The sequence below is a fragment of the Triticum aestivum genome, chromosome 7D (assembly GCF_018294505.1).
Source record: "Triticum aestivum cultivar Chinese Spring chromosome 7D, IWGSC CS RefSeq v2.1, whole genome shotgun sequence".
NCBI classification, from domain to species: Eukaryota; Viridiplantae; Streptophyta; class Magnoliopsida; order Poales; family Poaceae; genus Triticum; species Triticum aestivum.
The window spans coordinates 241,351,871-241,374,018 of record NC_057814.1 but is presented as its reverse complement, the minus strand read 5'-3'; the positions used below and the strand labels follow the sequence as shown (position 1 = coordinate 241,374,018).

The following is a 22,148-nucleotide window of genomic DNA, read 5'->3' as shown; positions in this document are numbered from 1 at the left end:
TTTGGGCCCTGGGCCTTCATAAAGCGCCACAATCCTTGTCTTCATGGGCTTCAAATATAATAACTCATTATGGGGATAACCCGGCCTCTCCTGGCCGGTTAGTGCCCGGTAGTAATATCCCCAACAGTAATCACAACATACGTTATTCCCTTTGTCATAGGTATGTTACTTGCCCGAGATTCGATCATCGGTATCTTTATACCTGGTTCAATCTCGTTACCGGCAAGTCTATTTACTCATTCCGTAATACATCATCCCGCAACTAACTCATTACTCACATTGCTTGCAAGGCTTCTTATGATGTGCGTTACCGAGAGGGCCCAGAGATACCTCTCCGATACTCGGAGTGACAAATCCTAATCTCGATCTATGCCAACCCAACAAACACCTTCGGAGATACCTGTAGAGCATATTTATAATCACCCAGTTACGTTGTGACGTTTGATAGCACACAAGGCATTCCTCCGGTATCCGGGAGTTGCATAATCTCATAGTCGAAGGAATATGTATCTGACATGAAGAAAGCAATAGCAATAAAACTGAACGATCAATATGCTAAGCTAACGGGTGGGTCTTGTCCATCACATCATTCTCCTAATGATGTGATCCCGTTATCAAATGACAACACATGTCTATGGTTAGGAAACTTAACCATCTTTGGTTAACGAGCTAGTCTAGTAGAGGCTTACTAGGGACACGGTGTTTTGTCTATGTATCCACACATGTATCAAGTTTCTGGTTAATACAATTCTAGCATGAATAATAAACATTTATCATGATATATGGACATATAAAATAACAACTTTATCATTGCCTCTAGGGCATATTTCCTTCAGTCACTTACAAGTGGGACCCATTGAAGAAAAATAAAAAAACCTATGTACCCTCTCACTCACTTACATGTGCGCCCACTGAAGAATAAAAGCAAAAAAACCCTCTCTCTTACTTACCTGTGGACCCCACATGTAAGTGTCTAGTTATTTTTTCTAAAATGATTTAGCACTTTTGTTAACTGTTAAGGCGCATGGATTGGTCTCATTAATAAGCATATTGTTAATACTAGGTAGGATTAGGGCTAAACTAATTAATGTGACCCACATGTCATAGGAAGCTCACTATCCTAATCAAACCACCGGTGAGCCACGACAAAGGGCATGGAGCTCTGTCCGGCGACCAAAATGGCGGGTAATTTCGTCCTATGCGCACCTGGGCTTGCTCCGCATCTAATGGAAGTGGCAGGGCAAGCGGGGACGGATGGAGTGTTGGCTATGGCTGAGACTAGCGGCGGCGCCGTTTGAAGCTTGGTAGTAGAGGGGCTAGAAGGCACGGGGAAGAGGGGATAGAGGTGCATCGGAATCAGGGGACCATCGCGAGTATTCCAGAGTGGAAGAAGGGGCTGGCAAGGGCCGATAGCGGCTGAACTCGTCTACGACCGCTGGAGCGAGGCGTCGTGGCGAGGGGTCTCAGACGACGGTGAATCAAAGACGACAGCCGGCTGACAGATGCGGCGGAGATGGCGTCGGTTGCGGAATTGCAGGGCACCCGAGGTCACTATCGTCGGCGTGGTGATTCTTAGCTTGATGGCGGGGCTCGGAGACATGATGGTTTGGCTTCTCAGCGACGTTGGCCACGGGAACGGCGGCTCGGGTGAGTACGCGGGTAACATGCCCTCGGCCTTGTCAGAGGAAGGAGATGACTAGCCAACAGGCTACGCTGGTTGGGCCGTCCTGGGCCAAAAGGTAAGCGCGCCCTCTCTCCTCTCTTTTTCAATATTTTTTTCATGGGCAAAAATGTCCAGCAAACGCCTAGAAAATGTTCAAGGCCCTTTGACAGGACGGTAACGGCATGAAGGGGCATTTTTATAAGTGCATCTAACTGCAACGGGGCAAATTTGAGCGTGCTTCGAAATTATGGGCAAATCTGAGTAGTGGGTTTGAGTTAGGGGCACAAATGTGAATGTTCCTATAAAAAATGTTACTGATGTATAAAAAAAAGTTGTACAATGTTTATGGAAAGAGTAGGTAGGAAAATATAACTTTAAAAATTTGTAAATATATAATTGGGAAATGTTAAACATGTATATATAAAATGGCCCTGGTGGATAAAAACATGTACAATGTGTATGAAAATAGGTAGAGACAGAAAACTATAAATTTTAAAAAATGTGGATCATGCATTTGGAAAACTTTAAATATGTATGTAAAAAAATTCCATATATATACGGAAAATGTTGAATATGCATGTAAAAAGTTGAAATCAAAATATGCGTTTCAAAAAATGTTAATCATGTATTTGAAAACATATTCAAGCATGTATGGGGAAAATGTTTCAGATGTATATGATTTTTTTCATATACTTGAAAAAATGTCAAACGGGTATAAAAAATATTCATGTTCTATACGAAAAGAGAAAAAAATCAACAAAACAAAAAAAATGAAGACCAATGAAACTAGTGTAGAAGAATGAATGCGGTGAAAACCGAGGAAGAAACAAAGAAATAAATGAAAAATAAAAAAGAAATAAAAATGGAAGGAAAATAGTAAACAAACAAAAAAAAACATTGAAAATGGAGAAAGAAGCAAACAAAATGTAAGAAAACAAAGAAAATGAGAGAAAATAAAAAAATCCATGAAACCTGAGAAAAGAGCGAATAAGATCAACCAAAAACAAAGAAAACACAAAACCAAAGAAAATCATGAAATGAAAAGAAAGAAAACAAGACTAAAACCAACGAACAACTCACAGAAAACGGGCCAACTAGAAACGACAGAAGAGGGGATTCTTTCGCGCAAGAGCTACTTCCATGTCACGAGAGCTATGTCTCGCAGTAAGCAAGACCGAAGGTTCTCTCCCGTCGAGCGAGAACAGTATCGGGCAGGCCCATATAGCGTGCACATACTTAAAAAATCAGGAATAAATGGGGGGCACCAAGGGATCGATCCTAGCCACTCGGCTCGCCGTTCGTTTCATGATTAGCTAGTTGGGTCCGGCCTACTTTAGGCGGAACAAGCTGTATTTCACTGGTTTTTCCGGGGTTTTTTCATTCCTTTTGCATTTTTTTCTTCATTTTCTTCATTCGTTGATTTATTTTGTTTCTTCTTGGGTTTTCATTTTTTGGCTTCCTTTTGTTTTTCATTCTACATTTTTTGTATATGTAAACAACATTGTTCTAATACACATTTAACATTTTTCTATACAAATTTAACATGTTTTAATACCTGGTCTACTTTTCTTAATACATATTTTTAACATTTTTCAAATGCTTGATTAACATTTTTCAAATACAAGACTAACATTATTTGAATACTTGATCAACATTTTTTCTATAAATACTTTTAAACTTTTTCCAAATGCTTGAGTAACAGTTTTAACTAAAAAGATTTAACATTTTCTATACACATTCAACACTTTTCAAACACTTGTTCAATGTGTTTTTTTAAATGCTTGATTCACATTTTTATATACACGATAAAAAATCATCATTTTTAATACATCGTCAACATTATTTCTATACACATTTTTGACATTTCCTAAATGCTTATTTAACAACTTTAAATCTTGTTCAACATTTTTCAAAGTCTTGATTAACATTTTTATATACATGATTTTTTTCATGTTTAATGCATTATCAACATTTTTCGATACACATTCAACACTTTTCGAATGCTTGATTAACATTTTTCAAATACTTGTTCAGCATTTTTTGAATGCTTAATTAAAAAAATTCAAATACTTGTTCATGATTTTTCAAATGCTTGTTTACCATTTTTCAAATATTTGTTCAACATTTTCTGAATGCTTGATTAATATTTTTGTCAAATACTTGTTCAACATTTTTCTCATATTTGTTCAAAATTTTCTAAATGCTTGGTTTACAGCATAAACAAGAATATTTTATAGTATAAACAAAAATACAATTTAAGAAAAAACGAAAACATAAAAAAACAGGTTGTGGCCTCCTGCGCTCGTGGGCCAGCCCACCTCGCTCGCCCCCTTCAGCGAGTCGGAAGTGAGACTCGCTGAAGGCGAGATATAAGGGCGCCCGGCCCGCCCCGTATGCCCATGCTGTCATGGGCATATGGGGTGGGCTGGGCTGGCCCAGGCTGCCAGGTCTATGGGCACCGTGTAAGGCCCGTGTCCTCGTACGTCCTGACGTCCCCCTTCCTCGCCAACTGAAACCCTTGGTGCCGAACTGCTCCATGTCTCAGTACATCCGGCGTAGCACGGCTATCTCCCCCAACGCAACCTTTCCCACGACCTTCCGGCTCTTCCTCCGCACCGCCTTCATCACCCTAGAGCTGCACACTACACGTCGCGCTCACGGCGGTGCAGGCCGTGGCGTACAGGGGAAGGGGGCAGCGAGCCCGGGCGCACCCGCTGCAGGCGTTGAGCCCCATGAGGAAGTCGAGCACATGTCCGTTCCCTTGAGGCGCGGTGGGCGCCGTGGGAGCAGGGAGAAAAAGACAGAGGTGATCGTGGGGCTAGGTGAGAGAGGAGGTCGCGGAGGTGCGGGCGTGCGGCGGCAGGTTGGAAGGCGCGCGGTTTGTTCGGGATCAGGACTCGGAGGAAGGAAATAGATCTGCTGAACTGCTGAAGGATGGATGGACACCGCGGAAGAGATCGTAGGACGCATGAGCGTGGAAAAACCGGTGGGGGAGTGCACAGAAAAAAAAACGCCGGTAAGAAAGGACATGAATCGGTGGAAGGGGTGGAAGCAACTACCAACTTTTCGTCAGATAATTCATTTCTTCTTACTAATATTTTGCCAGGATTTACACCATATGAACTCGAGCTCATGCAAACGAATGCAAGTACAATCATGTACATGGACGGAACGAAAACAAATGTTCGATACAATACAACAATACATGATGATTCTCGAATTGCTCTTATGGCAATAAATAGCAGAGCCCCGGCTGTATCGTAAGAAAGGCGTATTTGAATTTGATACAAGATACTTGAGCTCGGTGTTCTTAGGCGATATATAGCAGACTAGCAGAGCTCCCGCTGCTTCTTTCCTGAGGAGGTCATTCTAATCTTAGGCAATAAACCGAGTCGGCTATTGCAAGCATGAACATTGGCTGCAGGTTCTGAACGTCTGGATGCAGATGTAGACTGCCTACGTATATACCCTCCCCTTCCCAGAACGTTCTCACAGCCTCACTCTTTTCCCGACTCTTGGCCCGACCAGTTGTCCCCTTTCTTCTGTGGATCTCTCTTTAATCTCGCCTATGAACAGAAGAACAACAAGAATATAAAGTAATTTAACCAATGTATGAAGACTAACTGTGAATGAACAATTGATATGTTTACTATGTTCATCCATCAATACTGAAACTTTTTTCTTCTTCTTCTTCTTTTTTTTCAAAAAAAAATACTGGAACTTTAGTTGCATTAGAGAAAAACAAAATACTGGAGCTTCAGCATTCTCAAACTAACCTCAGTTTGGGTGAGCTCAGCCACCTTCATAATACGGATGCTCTGCACACACACAAAAAAATAAGCAGCTCTCAAACATTTTTGTATATATACGTGCACCATCATTAACATTGCAAATGAAATTGTTATGCAGGTGAACTTCAAATGTACGCTAGAATGTTCTGGAGATAAAAAAACTAGCTGACCTTAACAGCTGCCAATGCTTCTGTAACAATTTCCTCAAAGCGGGTTAGCTCAGCAATGCTCATCTCTTTAACATCTAGTTCCAAGGCCCTGAAATTAGACAGTGTGTGTAATGCGAAATATATAATCTTAGGCACAGCGTCGATCAGTGTATGGATGTGTGATGGATGAGTAATTACATTTGGGCGAAGCTATTTAGTTCAGATACTGACTCCGGAGCTGACTGCTCGTTCAGATCAAGCTGTCCAAAGAATCGAAAGAACCGGTTAGTAACTTGCTACAGAAACCAAGCATGAATAAATCCATTGCAACAGTACAGGTATGAAGTTGGAACTAAATCTCCGATGCATGCTTACCAACTTTACCAGCATTAATTCTCTACCGCAGCTGGTTATATACCTAATTAGCCAACAAAATGGACCTATCAAAGATTGAATTCAAACCCGAAAATTTGAACGCAAGCTGTTTACTTCGAGATTGCTTTCAATCGCTGATAAATGTCATCTCCATCATACACTTTTTATTTCTACAGTCGTGTTTCCTTTGTCAAGTGCTTAATTGAAGCTAGAAACAGGATCTAGGATTAAAACAGGAAGCCCATTCTCCTGGGACGATACTTGGCTTAAAAGAGAAACTTTTATGTGACGTCTTCCTTGTCAAATATCTGTATTGACTGTTTCTTTCTTTACACCTGGGTTTAGTTTCACTTTGGAAGATGGTCATCTGCTACCAACAACTTAACTATTGGAGAATGATTGGGAGAGGCTGTTCTTGGTCTGAAAACCATTCCTTAGAATTAGAATAGTATCATTTGGGCCCTAAACAAAACAGTGTTTTTACCACTAAGAGCATCTCTAGCGGATTCCTTATATCTTAACTCCTTATATGCCTCTGTATACTTAACTCCTTCAGAATTTGCTCCGCTAAAGGTTGCGGAACCTAGCTGAACCCCTATATTTAACTCCCTAAAAAAATTGACAAATTCTTCCAGCCTTTATCACATACATTTCAAAGAATTGCACAATAATTCATCAAGCATTCGAACGATTCAAATTCACGTACACGACAAATCGACCATATAAACATGCATATAGTTCATATCATCAAGAAATTCAAATTAAAACATGCACAAAGTTCATCCAAAAGGCACCACATCGGTCAAGTTTGATCCAAAATCACCACAACATTGCATGTCTTATGTCGTGGATTCAGCCCTACCAAAGGCATGTTTCGGCTGAACGTTCAAAGCACTCTCGTGCTCATCATCTCCAAAGAAAACATCACCACCCCCACGGCCACCACCATCATCACCTCCATAGACACCACCATCACCCCCATGGCCACCATCATCACCCCCACGAGAGGCCTCCGATTGGGCTATGATCTCTAAACGAGTGAGTTCCCAATACTTCCTTGCCGTGGCATCCATCGCGTTAGGGTCCATGAACATGATAACCCTCTCTTCGGCCTTCTTATCTTTTGCAAGCCTTTCCTCCTTGAGTGCAATCCTACACTCCTCCTTCACCTTCCTCTCTTCGGCCACCAACTTGGACCTCCACTTCTCGTCCTCCAAGCACTTGAGTTCGTTCCGCTTCGTCGTCCTGTCTTCTTTGCGTTTGGCTGCCAGTGCTTTCTTGCTCTCAATCATAGCATCAAGATCCTCTTTGTAGGCGTCGACGCCTCCATGCTTCTTCCTCTCTTTTGCAATCTTGTTAATTACCGTCCTGCCTCCTGAAAGGGTGTTCATCCTCCTCGTCATCAGCTTCGACGGATATGGTAATCCATGGCCTCTTCGGCATGGTCTCAAAGTTCCTCTGGATTCATTTCTCATTGCCAACTAGTTCTTGTCATGGTGCAATGTGAAGGGCTTGCCACCATTCTTCTTGTTGTGTCGTTTGTATAGGTCTCTGATGATAGGCCCATACTCCATGATTGGCACCCCACTCAATGATCCATGGTTGACTTGATCAATACACCCGGACGATCGGGTATTGCTGTTGGACGGTGCCCCGACGGTATCCAAGAGAGCCTTGAGTGCAGTTGGACCGTACGGTGATGGCGTTGGAGTAGTAATCTTCAATCCTAGTCCCGGTGGCAAGGCGTCGGTGGTCGCGATCCCATCTACAAGTACGGAGGCAGCGGCCTCCTTCTGCGTTCCAATAAGGCTACCCTCCGCTCGGATGCTCGGATGGCGATGTGGTCCTGTGCTACTAGGACGTTCTCGTAATATGTCCGAGGGTCTTGGGCCTTCATATCCCCAGCAACGACGAGTACGTTTTGCTGACCAATTCCGCCCCACAGACGAGGATGAAGGAGCAGGAGGACAATGTGCGATTGCCGGAGTGTCCCGGATTGGGATTTTCGCAGTGCCGATGACCTTCCTCACCCGCCAATCTTCTTCAAACTTATGATAATGACCTTCGCTGTACTGAGCCTTTCGTGTCTCCTAGCACTTGTAGCAGTTTGATTGTCTGTTTTTGCGGGCATGGTCGATACTCGTGTAGCGCCTCACGTCGAGACCGTGCTACACATGTAGCTGCTAGTATCGTGGAAAGTGGTGGCGACAACACATGATGATTTTGATTTGGTCATGCTTCTTGAGTACCCAGTCTCAAGCTTCGAGGTGAAAACCCTAGATGTGACCGTAGTTGGTTATACCTGGCAATGGTGGTGTTTTCTCGTCATTACCTTGTTGAAGGCATTGCTAAGGTTTGCTCGGACTTTATCTTCAAGGTGAAACCCAGGATCTCATCATTGGTGGTTGGATCCAGTGACAGCGATGCTTGAGTGTCGTTCCCTTCTTGGAGGCAATGCTACTGGAGAACCTCTCTCATTGTCGTGATGTGAATAGATGATTGGTGCAGATATGGGTGTTGTAGGAGTTTGTCGATCGTTGTTTAATCCCTGTAGAGTTTCTTTTTCTTCTTCCCCATCTGCCTAGGCATAGATTCGATCTTGTATGAATTTTGCATTTGCATTCATGACTCTTTGTGTGTATGTGTGTGTTGGTGTTGGATATGTGGATCCTAATTATGCATAGGCCGGGTGTGTGCTTATTGTGTTTGTATCCCTTTTATGCTTCATTTTGAGTCAATAAAATTCACCCATCGTCGAAAAGAAAGGCTCAATTTGTGATTGCTCCACTGTGTTGTGTTGTGCTTATTTTATCATCTACTATAGAAAATTAGCCAAAAAGATAGGCTAAAGCGGACTAAACAAACACTAAAATAGACAAAAACTAGTTGGGAAAACGGGATTATAATCATCCATTGCAATGTCAAAAGCAGCCTAAACCTCTCTAATTGACAGATGGCTTGGAAAGGGGCTTTTTTATCTTTGTTTGCGAAAGAGGCACAGTTTATTCAGATTCCAGCATTACAGAAACAACCGTGTGAATAGTAAAAATTACAAGAGAGCCCCTGAGGAATCTATCGTCTTCAACCTCGGGAATGAGTAGATGGCGCGTCGTCGTCTCTGCTGCTCCCTCTAGGAGCTGGTCAAACCTTCTTTCAGGCGGACGATAAGTCATCGACACTTCAGCCCCTTTGAACCTACATCCTGGAATCAAAGTCATCACTAGAATTGTAGAAGCATGCCGACTGAGGGATTCGAGCACTTCTTCCAGATCTAGATCCCTCCACCAGATAATGGAGGTCGAACATCGAGTCATGGTCGCCACCCAAACAACCACCATCACTGTCGCTCGAACCAGCGGTCTAGCACCCACTTCATCTAAATAAACTGCCCAATCCAATCGGATCCGCTGCTACCACAGCTTTATGGACCTTCTGTCATTGTTGGAAGCACCGCTGGAGTGGGGAGTGGCGGGAAGGACATTATTATGACTTTAGGGTGCCTTCGCTTAGCCACCGTAAGCAGGACACAAAATTCTACTGGGATAACAAATGTAAACAAAAACAGAACAATTCCCTCCCACTCCGGCCAGTCGCCTCTGAGGCGGGCCGCATAGTAACCCGAATCATCCTTTGTTCGCCAGTGAGCATAAAAATGTTGGGACTTTTTGTGTTAAATAGATTTGCAAAGCTAAGATTCCCATTGATTCAAATTTTCACACGAAAACTTTTCCTGAATGCTCTACTCATCAAAGACGGTTGCAAAGTAGAAATGGTTGGATCTCCCTATGTTTCTTCATGACAACCTGGAATCTTGTTACCATTTGGTTTCGACTACACCATTGCTAGGGTCTTTTTTGTGGGGAGGGGCACCTTGTTTTACACTTTCGTGATTCCTAACTATTTGGTACAATTGTTATAGTCGATGCATGTTGAAAGTGCATCTCTATATACTCTAGTGGTTCTGTTAATTTATGACAAAACAATTGAGAGACTAATGTTTCATTGTGTTTATTCTGGTATAGCATGTGATATTATGGTTTATGATGCCTTTTTATAAGTGGAAGATCATTGATGAACCCTACCTGCAACTTTTCAACTTGATGTCTACATAAAGCTCTTAGCACGTATTTTACATGCTCTTAGTCAATCCAAGATTCACATTGAGTGTAGGACGGCCATAATGTGAAGAGAGGAGAAGGTAAAGTACTTTGGTCTTAACTCCAAGAACATATCCTAAGACACAATCCTACAAAATTCACACCTTATTCACGTTAAAGTGTATATGTGGATTGCCTAGCCCTTTCCATCAGTTCGGACTTGTCTTCCCCATCACACGTGAGAGGGGATGTTACAGTATATGTGGATTGTCTAGCCCTTGCCATCAATTTGGACTTTTGGTTGCGTTGGATAGTGCATGAAGCTTAACATGGTATCAGAGCTAAGGTCTTGAGTTCAAGTCCTGGCTTTCGCAATTTATTTAAAAATTGCTGCTGCCCCCCTTTGTGTCCACGTATGAGCCTCTTGAGCCATACCTCTGAGTCTATCCACATGTTGACTTTCCGCGTCACATGTGAGAGGGGGTGTTGAAGTGTATATGTGGATTGCCTAGCCCTTTCCATCAGTTCGGACTTTTAGTTGCGTTGGCTAGTGCATGAAGCTTAACAATTCATTCCTTTGTATGAGTTTCTCTTTGCCCCAGAACAAACTCAATTTGAACAGTTTGGGACCACAGTTTCTTTCATTCTATAACCGTCGAACCATTCCAACGTAACATTATACGTTTGCTATCGCACTTCCAAGCACAACATTTTTCCTCAGCGCTTCCGAGTCATTTCGGTTTGCTCCTATGCTAGTCACAATTTAGTTTCAGTGCCGCAACTCATTTTCGACTAGTACTCCTGAGTTTTGTCTTACTTCTTTTCTGCAAATTCTTATTCTTAGAACTGCTTTGTTTACTATAGTACAACTGAGCGATTAATTTTATCTGGTACTTCGGAATCATTCTATCTTTGTAGAAAAGCTGCTACTTTTTTCATTCGGAACCACCAGTCATTATTTCACCGGTACTCTAGAGTACTATATTTCATCTAGTTCCTAAAAATTGGCCGGTAGTCCCACAAGTTTTCTTCCGATACTTTTGAATCTAGTTACTTTTTGGGTGACGGTCAGATTTTGGATCTTCTCTATGAATATCCTCTCATACCTTTTCATGCCTCCGTCCATCCATCTCATCCACCCTTGTTCGTTCCACCTCAACCATCCACTTCCTCCACTCAATCCATCTATCACATAGAGAAGCAAGATCCAAGGAAAGAAAAAAGAAATAATTAAGTGTTGGATGATTCCATTTTCATTTCTTGATTCTTTAAAGGCCAAGAAATCCCCTTTACTAAATGCCTACACCTCAAGCTCATCTCCTTTCACCACAATCCTATCCTTGTGAGAAAGAGATCCTTGGATTCTTGAGAGAAGGTTTGATTGATGATCATTCAAGGAGTTCTTATCCAGTGACTTTGCTTTGCTTGTTACTCTTGGATGGTGAGTGCAACCCGGATGGCTAGGAGTCACTTGAGTTCCTATAAAGTTCTACATGTGAAGGACTAGACAGTTTGTATGGGCTCGGAGATTGCCAACTTCAGGAAGATTTACCCTTGGTGGTTATTTGGATAACCAAAATTAGCGCCTAGTTTTAATAAAATGCTCTCAGTAGGATTTTTTTAGAAAAATAGTTTTATCAATAATTTTGTAAGGAAAAAGTATGTGTATAATCTTGATTGGATGAGAATGGCTGCAAGAGATATGCTAAGGGGTTTATAGAAAACTGTTTAATTCTAGTTTTCCGATAAAGTCGTTTTTGGTTTTAGGAAAACTAAAATTTACTTATCATTCAGTTTGTTATGATAACCAAAAAAATTAGTTAGTTACAAACATATTTGTGTTTAGGCAAATCGATCAATTAAAATCTAGGTATCTAAACAACCCTTTAGTGAGGCTTCTAAGTGCAACCCATTGTGGAATAGGTTGGTTGTGCTCCGTGGACCGCTTGGTGGGCGACACAACCAGGACCCTTGTGATCCTGGAACCGTTGGTTCGAAGCCTCCATCAAGGTGGGTGTAGGACATCACCAACATCATCATGTCAACCTATGTTTGCACATTCTACCTTACTAACATACATTCATGCAGGTTGTTATATTTTTGTTTCTCTACTTATTCGACATGCTTGATTGTGTAAGGATGAACTAGCCTTTTGTGCTTAAACTATCAAATCTAAAAACCCTCTAAACCTTTGGACAGATCCCCCCAACATGTCCTTTTTCCATAGGGAGATTGCTTCTTTATGGATTGTCTATCAGTTATATGTTGGCCCATCTACAAATTACACCTAATGATGCATTGCGTGAAATGAAAGTCATTACATCTCCACATGAGATAACTCACAGATTTCTTGTTGTTTAGTATTCGATAGGTTTGAGGAATAAAGAAGATAAATACATGTGAAGGATCATCGTAAGATGCTGATGAGATGATCTATTGCTGTTTTTACTATATGCAATGAATCATATACCGTGTTGGTGAAGCTAGTGGGATGCGGGTGATTCAAGGATATGAATCTTATGGTTGGGATGGTCAACTTGTCCCCTTTTGGGTAATGTTTTTTATTCATTTGGTTGGTGGTTAATTTTGAGAATGCTTATGATAGTAAAATTTGAGATGTGATAGTTGTTCATAGTCTTTTCCCTCAGCTTCTCATCGAGTTGATAGGGAACAAGGGGTTTCAGATAAGTGTGTTTAACTCATTTTCTTCCTATATGATATTCTCTTTGAATTATTCTAGATCTTGACAATGAGTTGTACAATAGATGATATGACACAATGGATGTCAACATACGTGTACCATGGATGTTTCCACTTTATCTCATATATATTGTATATCCTTCAAGCTTAGTAATTTTATTGTTTATTAAATGATCCACTACTTTGTTCACACACATCTGTTGTGTCGACCATCGAACAACTATGGTTAGACAAAACCCTAGTTGTTGATGCCTCTTTGCGTCCCCTCGCCATGTAGAGGTCGGGCTAGATACATGGAGAAGGTGTTCTTCTGTTGTCTAGGTATCATGAGGGATACATCATTGCAATCCCGCATAACATAGTTTTCGAGACACATTCTTATATTCAATATTGGACACATTTACAAAATACAGAAGACCGCGTCATTTTCAAGGGTGTTGCTAAAATGCTAATAAGAAGAGCTTGGCCTTACTAGTGAGGAAGGATATCTGGGCAATACATCGTAGAAAAGATGTATGTCACTATAGGTGTATCATTGATATGTCAACCACTTTTAGACATATCTATTTTATCCTTGAAAATAGCAATTTTTCTTTCCATCAAGAAAGGTATTACAAAACTAATAGAGTTGGAAGCTAAGAACTTCTTCTGATATATCTTTTCTCCTAGAAGCATAGAAATTAGCTTGTTTATTATATGATCAAGTAGAAAGTGTTTAACAAGAAAATTACTACAAAGTAAGTGAGTTGTAAGTTAAGGATATTAAGATGAAAGAATATCTTAGTCTCAAGCATGAAGATGTTTGGGAACCAATTTTCAAGATAGACATTGGTCTTAATCACATGTAATCTTTATGCATGTCATCTTGTTGCTAGTGTCTAAACCGTGTCACTACCACCGACAAAGACTAAACCCTGGCCGCCAAGGCTAAGGTGACTAGGTCCTCTTCTACTAGCTGAGCCTCAGAAGGGGCACATCACTAAATCCCCTCATGAGATGATTTCCATATTTTTCTCTTTGATAGGTTTACAAAGGATGAGGATAAACTAATTTTGAAGGCGGTGTTAGGATGCTGACAAGGCGAGCTCATACTCTTGTAATGGATCTTCTCTATGGTTGAAGCTAGTATAATGAAAAGTATTTGAGGAATACGAAAGCTATGGTTAGGAGTTTCTGATGATATCTTTCGGATAAAGCTTTCCATTGATTTGTCAGCTTCTCTTTTTGCAGCGCTTATTGTAGTGAATTTTGAGATGTAATAGGGTATAATAGGTTTTGTTCCTTAATTTTCTATTGAGATGATAGGGGACAACAATTTCTAGTTTATGTCTTGAACACACTTTCTTCATTGCATGTCTCCTCTCTAAACAACTTTAGTGTAGAATTTGGTAACAAGTTAAACAATGCGTCATATGACAAGATGGATGCCAACATAGGTACATATATCCTTGATGTGATACCCCCTTTATCTCCAATACATTGTGATAAGTTTTATTTATACTCATCATTCCATTGAGTTTAACCATGATACTCTCGAGATTTATCTCAAAATATCCCATTAAGTTTTGCTTTTATTTCGTTTCCCTTTTCTGTATTTTGTAGGTCTTTTGGTTGTTTCTCCCTTGTAAGCACTTACCAGGAATTGCTACCCATTTTTTAGTAAAACATAGCACAATTTGTGGCTGTATTTGGTATATTGAATGAGATAGTCCTCAAAATGAGCTCAAATGATGAAATAACAGATTTCCTTTTTGGATCATCCCTATTTGAGGTTGTATGCAAAATATGACCAAGCTACCAACTAAGCACATTAGAGCAATGGGCATACCACAATACGAGCTCGGGTATGGCCGTACAAGGTGGTATGACCATCTGTACCCTGCAGGAAGAGCTGGAGAAAAGGCCTAGTCTTCACGGTCCAAGCTTTGATTGGGTGAAATTTGTTTTTATTCCATATGTGGGAGGTAACTAAGGTTTAGGGGGCATCTAATTCACCTTGGAGCTCTTGGATCAAAACAGAGGAGTCAACTCGATTCTTATATTCATCTTCAAGAGGTATCCGACCCTAACCCTATTCTAGTCCAATCCCTAGGAATTTTGGGGGTTGTGCCCTAGCCCATACCTCCACACCACCAAGATCCATCACATCCTTGAAGGAAGGACAAATGAGAAATACAAAGAGAGAATCTGCCATCCTTCATTGTCATAGCCCTATTCGCTGACGTTGCGACATCTCATTACATCCCCCTCTCTATCCCTCGTTGAGCCTTCGTGATGGTTGTAAACTTGAACCCCCTTTTTAATGTGTCTACTATTTTAGTAATTGTTGGTTCTAGGTTTTGGATGATTTAGTATGTAAATTTAATTTTATTTCATTTTATTTTTCTCTTTTCGTCTTGTTTAATTACTAGTTTAGTTTGCTACCCTTTACAATTAGCATGTGCCAAGAAGCGAACAGATTAAGTTATTTCCAATGTAGGTTGGGGTGCAATGTAGCTGCATTCAGTAACATGCATAGCTATGGGGTTGGTAAAAACCTTCCTTAACTCCTGAAGTTCAATAATGGCTTACACTTCCCTTGAAAGGTTCTATTGTCATTTGGGCACTTGTGGTCACCACCATGCATCGTATCAATTTTAATGTTTACTATATGATCTAACTACAAAGATTTCATCATGAAAATTTTAGTAAAGGTTAGGACTTGGATGCTAAGGCACTAATATGAAAGAAAAAAAATCTTTCAAGCAAACAGGCATCAGGGAACTAATTGTCAAGATAGACATTGATTTTGAAAAGAATAATAATTCATGCATGTCACCTTGGTGCTAGTCTACTATTTGGCCACACTAGTGTCCTAAGTTTCTTGCAAAACATAGGTGACATGACCCCTACACCACATTCTCCTTGATGATGCCGAGGTCAAGTCAGCCAAATTGGTGAGTTGTTCTTCTTAAGGAATGGACCAACGCACACTATGGTTGTGACATCTAGATGTGGTGGTGGGTGTATCGCAAGGTGCAAAAGCATGCATATCTAGAAAAGGTGGCTAGCGAGGTGCATCAGCTACCATATCTAGAATGGTGGGTTCCTGATTTGGCATGAATGAGGGAGGCAGTTATGGTGCACATGGCTACCGTTCAGGTGTGGAGGTTACATCTTTTCTCAAGTGAACCTGACTATAACGTCCTATTGCTGCATGGGCTAGGTTTTCCTAAGATCAATGTGTAGTGACGTGGGATCCTACTACACATGTGGAGCAAGCTAGGACACATCAATTTTGTTGGTGTTCGAAATTTAGATGCACATAGATGGTAGAGTGAGCACATACATGATTGTAGGCACGTGCGGTATTTGTCATGGCATATCAATCCAGTGGGTTTCACATGGATAAAATGGATAGGCATGTGCCACTATATCTATAATAACTTAAGGTACTATAGTGGGAAGCTTCCTGTGGGAGATGGGAGTGTTGATTAGCACATGATATACAGAACACGACATGACTAGCTACTATGAGCATCAGGTGCTATACATTATTTGTGGTAGTTGGCATTATAGGCGAAAACTTAACTCTGGTGTCGGTTGATGCCGACAGTGGTGGCTCCCTTGAGGGACATAGTTGTGTAGCTCTAGTTTTGTTCCTGCCACATGTGGTTTTTGATGTGAATGTTAAGCTTCACGCACTAGCCAACGCAACCGAAGTTCAAATTGATGGAAAGGGCTAGGCAATCCACATATACACTTCAACACCCCCTCTCACGTGTGACACAAGAAGTCAACATGTGAATAGACTTAGAGGTATGGCTCAAGAGGCCTATACGTGGACACATAGGGGGCAACATCAATTTTTGGGTAAACTACAAAAGCCAGGACTTGAGCCCAAGACCTTAGGCCCTGATACCATGTTAAGCTTCATGCACTAGACAACGCAACCAAAAGTCCGAACAAATGGAAAGGCCTAGCCAATCCAAATAAACATTTCAATGGTGAAAACTCAAGATTTCAATGGTGAAAATTCAAGATACGATTCTAATAGAGTGGGTGAATTTGGAATATTTGTCGCTATCTTGTTCGAGGAGATGGCCTTGGAGAGTAATTTACTTGTAGAAGGACAGGGACTTGCATTTTTATGTAGTGAGGTTTTGCTAGTGATAGATGTGGATGAAGTATTTTGGTCGTGAGCACTAGCCTTCTTGATCGATAGCGGCTTAGGAATGTCCAATATGTAGCATCGCAGAATGCAAGCGAGTGAGAATCTCACCACGCGACTTTAAAAGGTGGTGTCGGGTAGCCGCGTAAGATGTGGAAACAAGCCGGAAGCTAGTGAGGTGTACTCGGTAGTGTTTGCTTGCAAACGAGTGTCTTCCATTATGTCGGTGGCAAGACTTTTGATGTCATTGTAGGTGACGTGTTGGACATTGTAGGTTTGCTAAGAGTATCAATATGTGTGACAAGTTTGGTTATAAACCTAACTATTTGTAACTTTTGCATTGTAGCTTCTAATTAACTTACATTACTCAAATGAAATACAACATTGGTTAGTGAACTCGTAGTCAGAGTAAATGAACACTTTAGTTAACGAACTCACAAAATGCACACCTAGCACCCTATTCTAATCTAAATGATATAGTTTAGTCCAAATAATGGTTTGGTGATGGGACCATACGCCAATGTGGCATCCCTGTGTGCTCCTTCGCAGAGAAGACCAATAGAATGAGTGTAGCCCTTCTAGTGTATCAAAATAAGGCCGATATACCAACACATAAAAGGAGGAAGAACCCAAAACAGGAGTAATAGTAAACATTGTGTGAGTATGCATTTACATCCATTGCATAAACCCGTGTCACAATAGGCCTAAGTGCCTTCTAATTGACAGTGATGATAAGTTGGACTCAGTCCTTGGGAATGAAGGGGATTATGGTCCACATATACTGGAGGTAAAGTAAATCTCCCCCTAATGATATTTTTGACTATTTAGCTTGACCATTAATATCCCATTATGTTGCAGCACCTTATACCTGAGGAAATAATCCTTGACTTTAACCCAACATAGTGCTATTCCACATTGGTGGATGGAATACTACTAGCGAAATAAATCAAGGGGCTATACCATCAAATGCTTTTACTGAAAAGCATATGATAGAGATCATTGCCGCAGAGGCTACCATGGCTACTACATGATTTGTGCCCAATACTATCAAATTTGGTAGTGACTTGTGATTTATGTTATATATTTTGGCTAGAGTTTGACCTTCAAGATTTTGTTTGGATGGCGGTGTGTTATTTTATCTGTGCCTACCAGTCTCATGAACAAGTCACTTGTCATGAAATTTACTATCTCATGAAGATGTTATTTCTCATGATACTTTGTAAGTCATATGATCGTGCACTTACTCTTATGGTTTTTTTGACAGAAAGACTGTAAGGGAGGCCCCTACAGTATAGTTAGTGCAACAAGACAAAATTGCAAGTACCATGCCTTAAACCTGGATGGGTGAGAAGGCAACAGCCCCTTTTCACCACTAGGTTATGCCTTAGTCTGCTCCTTACTCCTATGTCAACTCATTTCATCATGCTTTGGTTAATGTGTGGGAGAATAATATAAGGCAAATATATATGCATTGCCATAATTCATTAATTTCCCAAATGCGACAGTGTCATTGTCAATCATGATACTTTGTTAGTCATTTGACCTTTCACTTAATTTTACTCTTATGTAAACACGCGGCGGTTGTGGCTACACGTAGCGGACACCACGCCCGCATGGCAGCACGCAGCTGCAGCCAGCGCGCATGGTCCATGCATGCACACGTGGTAGCCTGTTGTAGTTGCAACCACGAGCTCCACCGAAGGGCCAGGGCAGGGACGGGGCGGTGTCTAGCACATGCTAGCGAGTTCCTATCCGACCTAGCCAAGCTCCTCTCCAACCTAGGGTAATGCGGCAGATGAAAGAGAAAAGGAGAAAAATATTTGAGGTTGTAGGTGGGGTCTGGTGGGTGGAATGGATTTTGGGCTAACGTGGGAGGCATGTCCTGGCGCGTCCAAGCCTTCCCATATCCGCCCCATATATGGACTGACTTCATGGAGTGCCGGACAGCCCCAACGTTTGAGGAGACTTTGATGAGTCTGGTTGGATGGCATTTTTTCTTCTCTCTCTTGTTCGGACCCTAACTGAGCTATCCACCCAGGCGTTTAGAAAGCCTTCGAGGAGTCTGGACGTAAATGTTCTTAGTCCACTTACACAAATGTCAGATATGTGGGTGTCCATGAATGCTAAATACATGGTGACTACATAGCCTAAGGTCTTGATTTCAAGTCCCTACTTTCGCAATTTATCCAAAAATTGTTGTTGCCCCTCCGTGTCCATGTATAGGCCTCTTGAGCCATACCTCTGAGTCTATTCACATGTTAGACTTCCCACGTCAAACGTGAGAGGGGTGTCGAAGTGTATATATAGATTGCCTAGCCCTTTCCATTAGTTCAGACTTTTGGTTGCGTTGCCTAGTGCATGAATATTAACATGGTAACAGGGCGTAAGGTCCTGAATTCAAGTCATAGCATTTGTAATTTATCCAAAAATCAATATTCCCCCTCTATATCCATGTATAGACCTCTTGAGCCATTCCTCTGAGTCTATTCACATCTTGACTTCCTGCATCACATGTGAGAGGGGGTGTGGCAATGTATATGTGGATTGCCTAGACCTTTCCAAAAGTTCTGACTTTTGCTTGTGTTGGCTAGTGCATGAATATTAACACCCCTAACTAAGCAGGAGATTGCACGACTTTGATGCCTGCTAGTGCATCTTCCAGTTCTCCATCCATAGGTTCTGCTCCCGACTCTTCTCGCAATGCGAGACCACCTTCTACACACGCAGATACACCTTAGTGGATCCTTTATACTAGAGCATCTTTTCATTCACATGATTCATCCACTCTGTCCTCTATTCAATCTCTCGATTCTCTTGTTCATATTTTTATTTTTGTTTGTAGATCTCACTCAGTTACTGGCCGAGGCATTCTTAGCACTGAGTTTTGTCTTACTTCTTTTCTGCAAATTCTTATTCTTAGAACTGCTTTGTTTACTATAGTACAACTGAGCGATTAATTTTATCTGGTACTTCGGAATCATTCTATCTTTGTAGAAAAGCTGCTACTTTTTTTCATTCGGAACCACCACTCATTATTTCACCGGTACTCCAGAGTACTATATTTCATCTAGTTCCTAAACATTGGCCGGTAGTCCCACAAGTTTTCTTCCGATACTTTTGAATCTAGTTACTTTTTGGGTGACGGTCAGATTTTGGATCTTCTCTATGAATATCCTCTCATACCTTTTCATGCCTCCGTCCATCCATCTCATCCACCCTTGTCCATTCCACCTCAACCATCCACTTCCTCCACTCCATCCATCTACCACATAGAGAAGCAAGATCCAAGGAGAGAAAAAAGAAATAATTAAGTGTTGGATGATTCCATTTTCATTTCTTGATTCTTTAAAGGCCAAGAACTCCCCTTTACTAAATGCCTACACCTCAAGCTCATCTCCTTTCACCACAATCCTATCCTTGTGAGAGAGTGATCCTTGGATTCTTGAGAGAAGGTTTGATTGATGATCATTCAAGGAGTTCTTATCCAGTGACTTTGCTTTGCTTGTTACTCTTGGATGGTGAGTGCAACCCGGATGGCTAGGAGTCCCTTGAGTTCCTATAAAGTTCTACCTGTGAAGGACTAGACAGTTTGTATGGGCTCGGAGATTGCCAACTTCAGGAAGATTTACCCTCGATGGTTATTTGGATAACCAAAATTAGCGCCTAGTTTTAATAAAATGCTCTCAGTAGGATTTTTTTTAGAAAAATAGTTTTATTAATAATTTTGTTAGGGAAAAGTATGTGTCTAATCTTCATTGGATGAGAATGGCTGCAAGAGATATGCTAAGGGGTTTATAGAAAACTGTTTAATTGTAGTTTTTCCATAAACCCGTTTTTTGGTTTTAGGAAAACTAAAATTTACTTATCCTTCAATTTGTTATGATAACCAAAAAAATAGTTAGTTGCAAACATAATTGTGTTTAGGCAAATCGATCGATAAAAATCTAGGTATCTAAACAACCCTTTAGTGAGGCTTCTAAGTGCAACGCATTGTGGAATAGGTTGGCTGTGCTCCGTGGACCGGTTGGTGGGCGACACAACCAGGACCCTTGTGATCCTGGAACCATTGGTTCGAAGCCTCCATCAAGGTGGGTGTTGGACATCACCAACATCATCGTCTCAACCTATGTTTGCACATTCTACCTTACTAACATACATTCATGCAAGTTGTTATATTTTTGTTTCTCTACTTATTTGATATGCTTGATTGTGTAAGGATCAACTAGCTCTTCGTGCTTAAACTATCAAACCTAAAAACCCTCTAAACCTTGCGACAGATCCCCCCAACATGTCCTTTTTCCATAGGGAGATTGCTTCTTTATGGATTGTCTATCAGTTATATGTTGGCCCATCTACAAATTACACCTAATGATGCATTACGTGAAATGAAAGTCATTACATCTCCACATGAGATAACTCACAGATTGCTTGTTGTTTAGTATTCGATAGGTTTGAGGAATAAAGAAGATAAATACATGTGAAGGACCATCGTAAGATGCTGATGAGATGATCTATTGGTGTTTTTCCTATATGCAATGAATCCTATACCTTGTTGGTGAAGCTAGTAGGATGAGGGTGATTCAAGTATATTAATCTTATGGTTGGGATGGTCAATTTGTCCCCTTTTGGATAATGTTTTTATTCATTTGGTTGGTGGTTAATTTTGAGAATTCTTATGATAGTAAAATTTGAGATGTGGTAGTTGTTCATAGTCTTTTCCCTCAGTTTTTCATCGAGATGATAGGGAACAAGGGGTTTCAGATAAGTGTGTTTAACTAATATTCTTCCTATATGATATTCTCTTTGAATTTTTCTAGATCTTGACAATGAGTTGTGCAATAGATGATATGACACAATGGATGTCAACATACGTGTACCATGGATGTTCCCACTTTATCTCATATATATTGTATATCCTTCAAGCGTAGTAATTTTATTGTTTATTAAATAATCCACTACTTTGTTCACACACATCTGTTGTGTCGACCATCGAACAACTATGGTTAGACAAAACCCTAGTTGTTGATGCCTCTTTGCGTCCCCTCGCCCATTTAGAGGTCGGGCTAGATATATGGAGAAGGTGTTCTTCTATTGTCTAGGTATCATGAGGGATACATCATTGCAATCCCACATAACATAGTTTTCAGGACACATTCTTATACTCAATATTGGACACATTTACAAAGTACAGAAGAACGCATCATTTTCAAGGGTGTTGCTAAA

The 22,148-nt window shown here is 40.9% G+C and overlaps 1 protein-coding gene across 1 annotated transcript in view; it reads right to left on the bottom strand.

Moving 5' to 3' along the window:
• Nucleotides 1–4,705: 4,705 nt before the first annotated feature.
• Nucleotides 4,706–22,148, bottom strand: part of LOC123166903 (MADS-box transcription factor 51-like) — a 34,362-nt gene continuing 16,919 nt past the window's right edge. The window contains exons 3-6 of the mRNA XM_044584718.1: nucleotides 5,802–5,863; nucleotides 5,625–5,712; nucleotides 5,440–5,481; nucleotides 4,706–5,229 (exon numbers count right to left, since the gene is read on the bottom strand). Coding sequence (XP_044440653.1) covers nucleotides 5,161–5,229; nucleotides 5,440–5,481; nucleotides 5,625–5,712; nucleotides 5,802–5,863 — 261 coding nt within the window. The 3' untranslated portion in view covers nucleotides 4,706–5,160. The remainder of the gene's footprint in view (nucleotides 5,230–5,439; nucleotides 5,482–5,624; nucleotides 5,713–5,801; nucleotides 5,864–22,148) is intronic.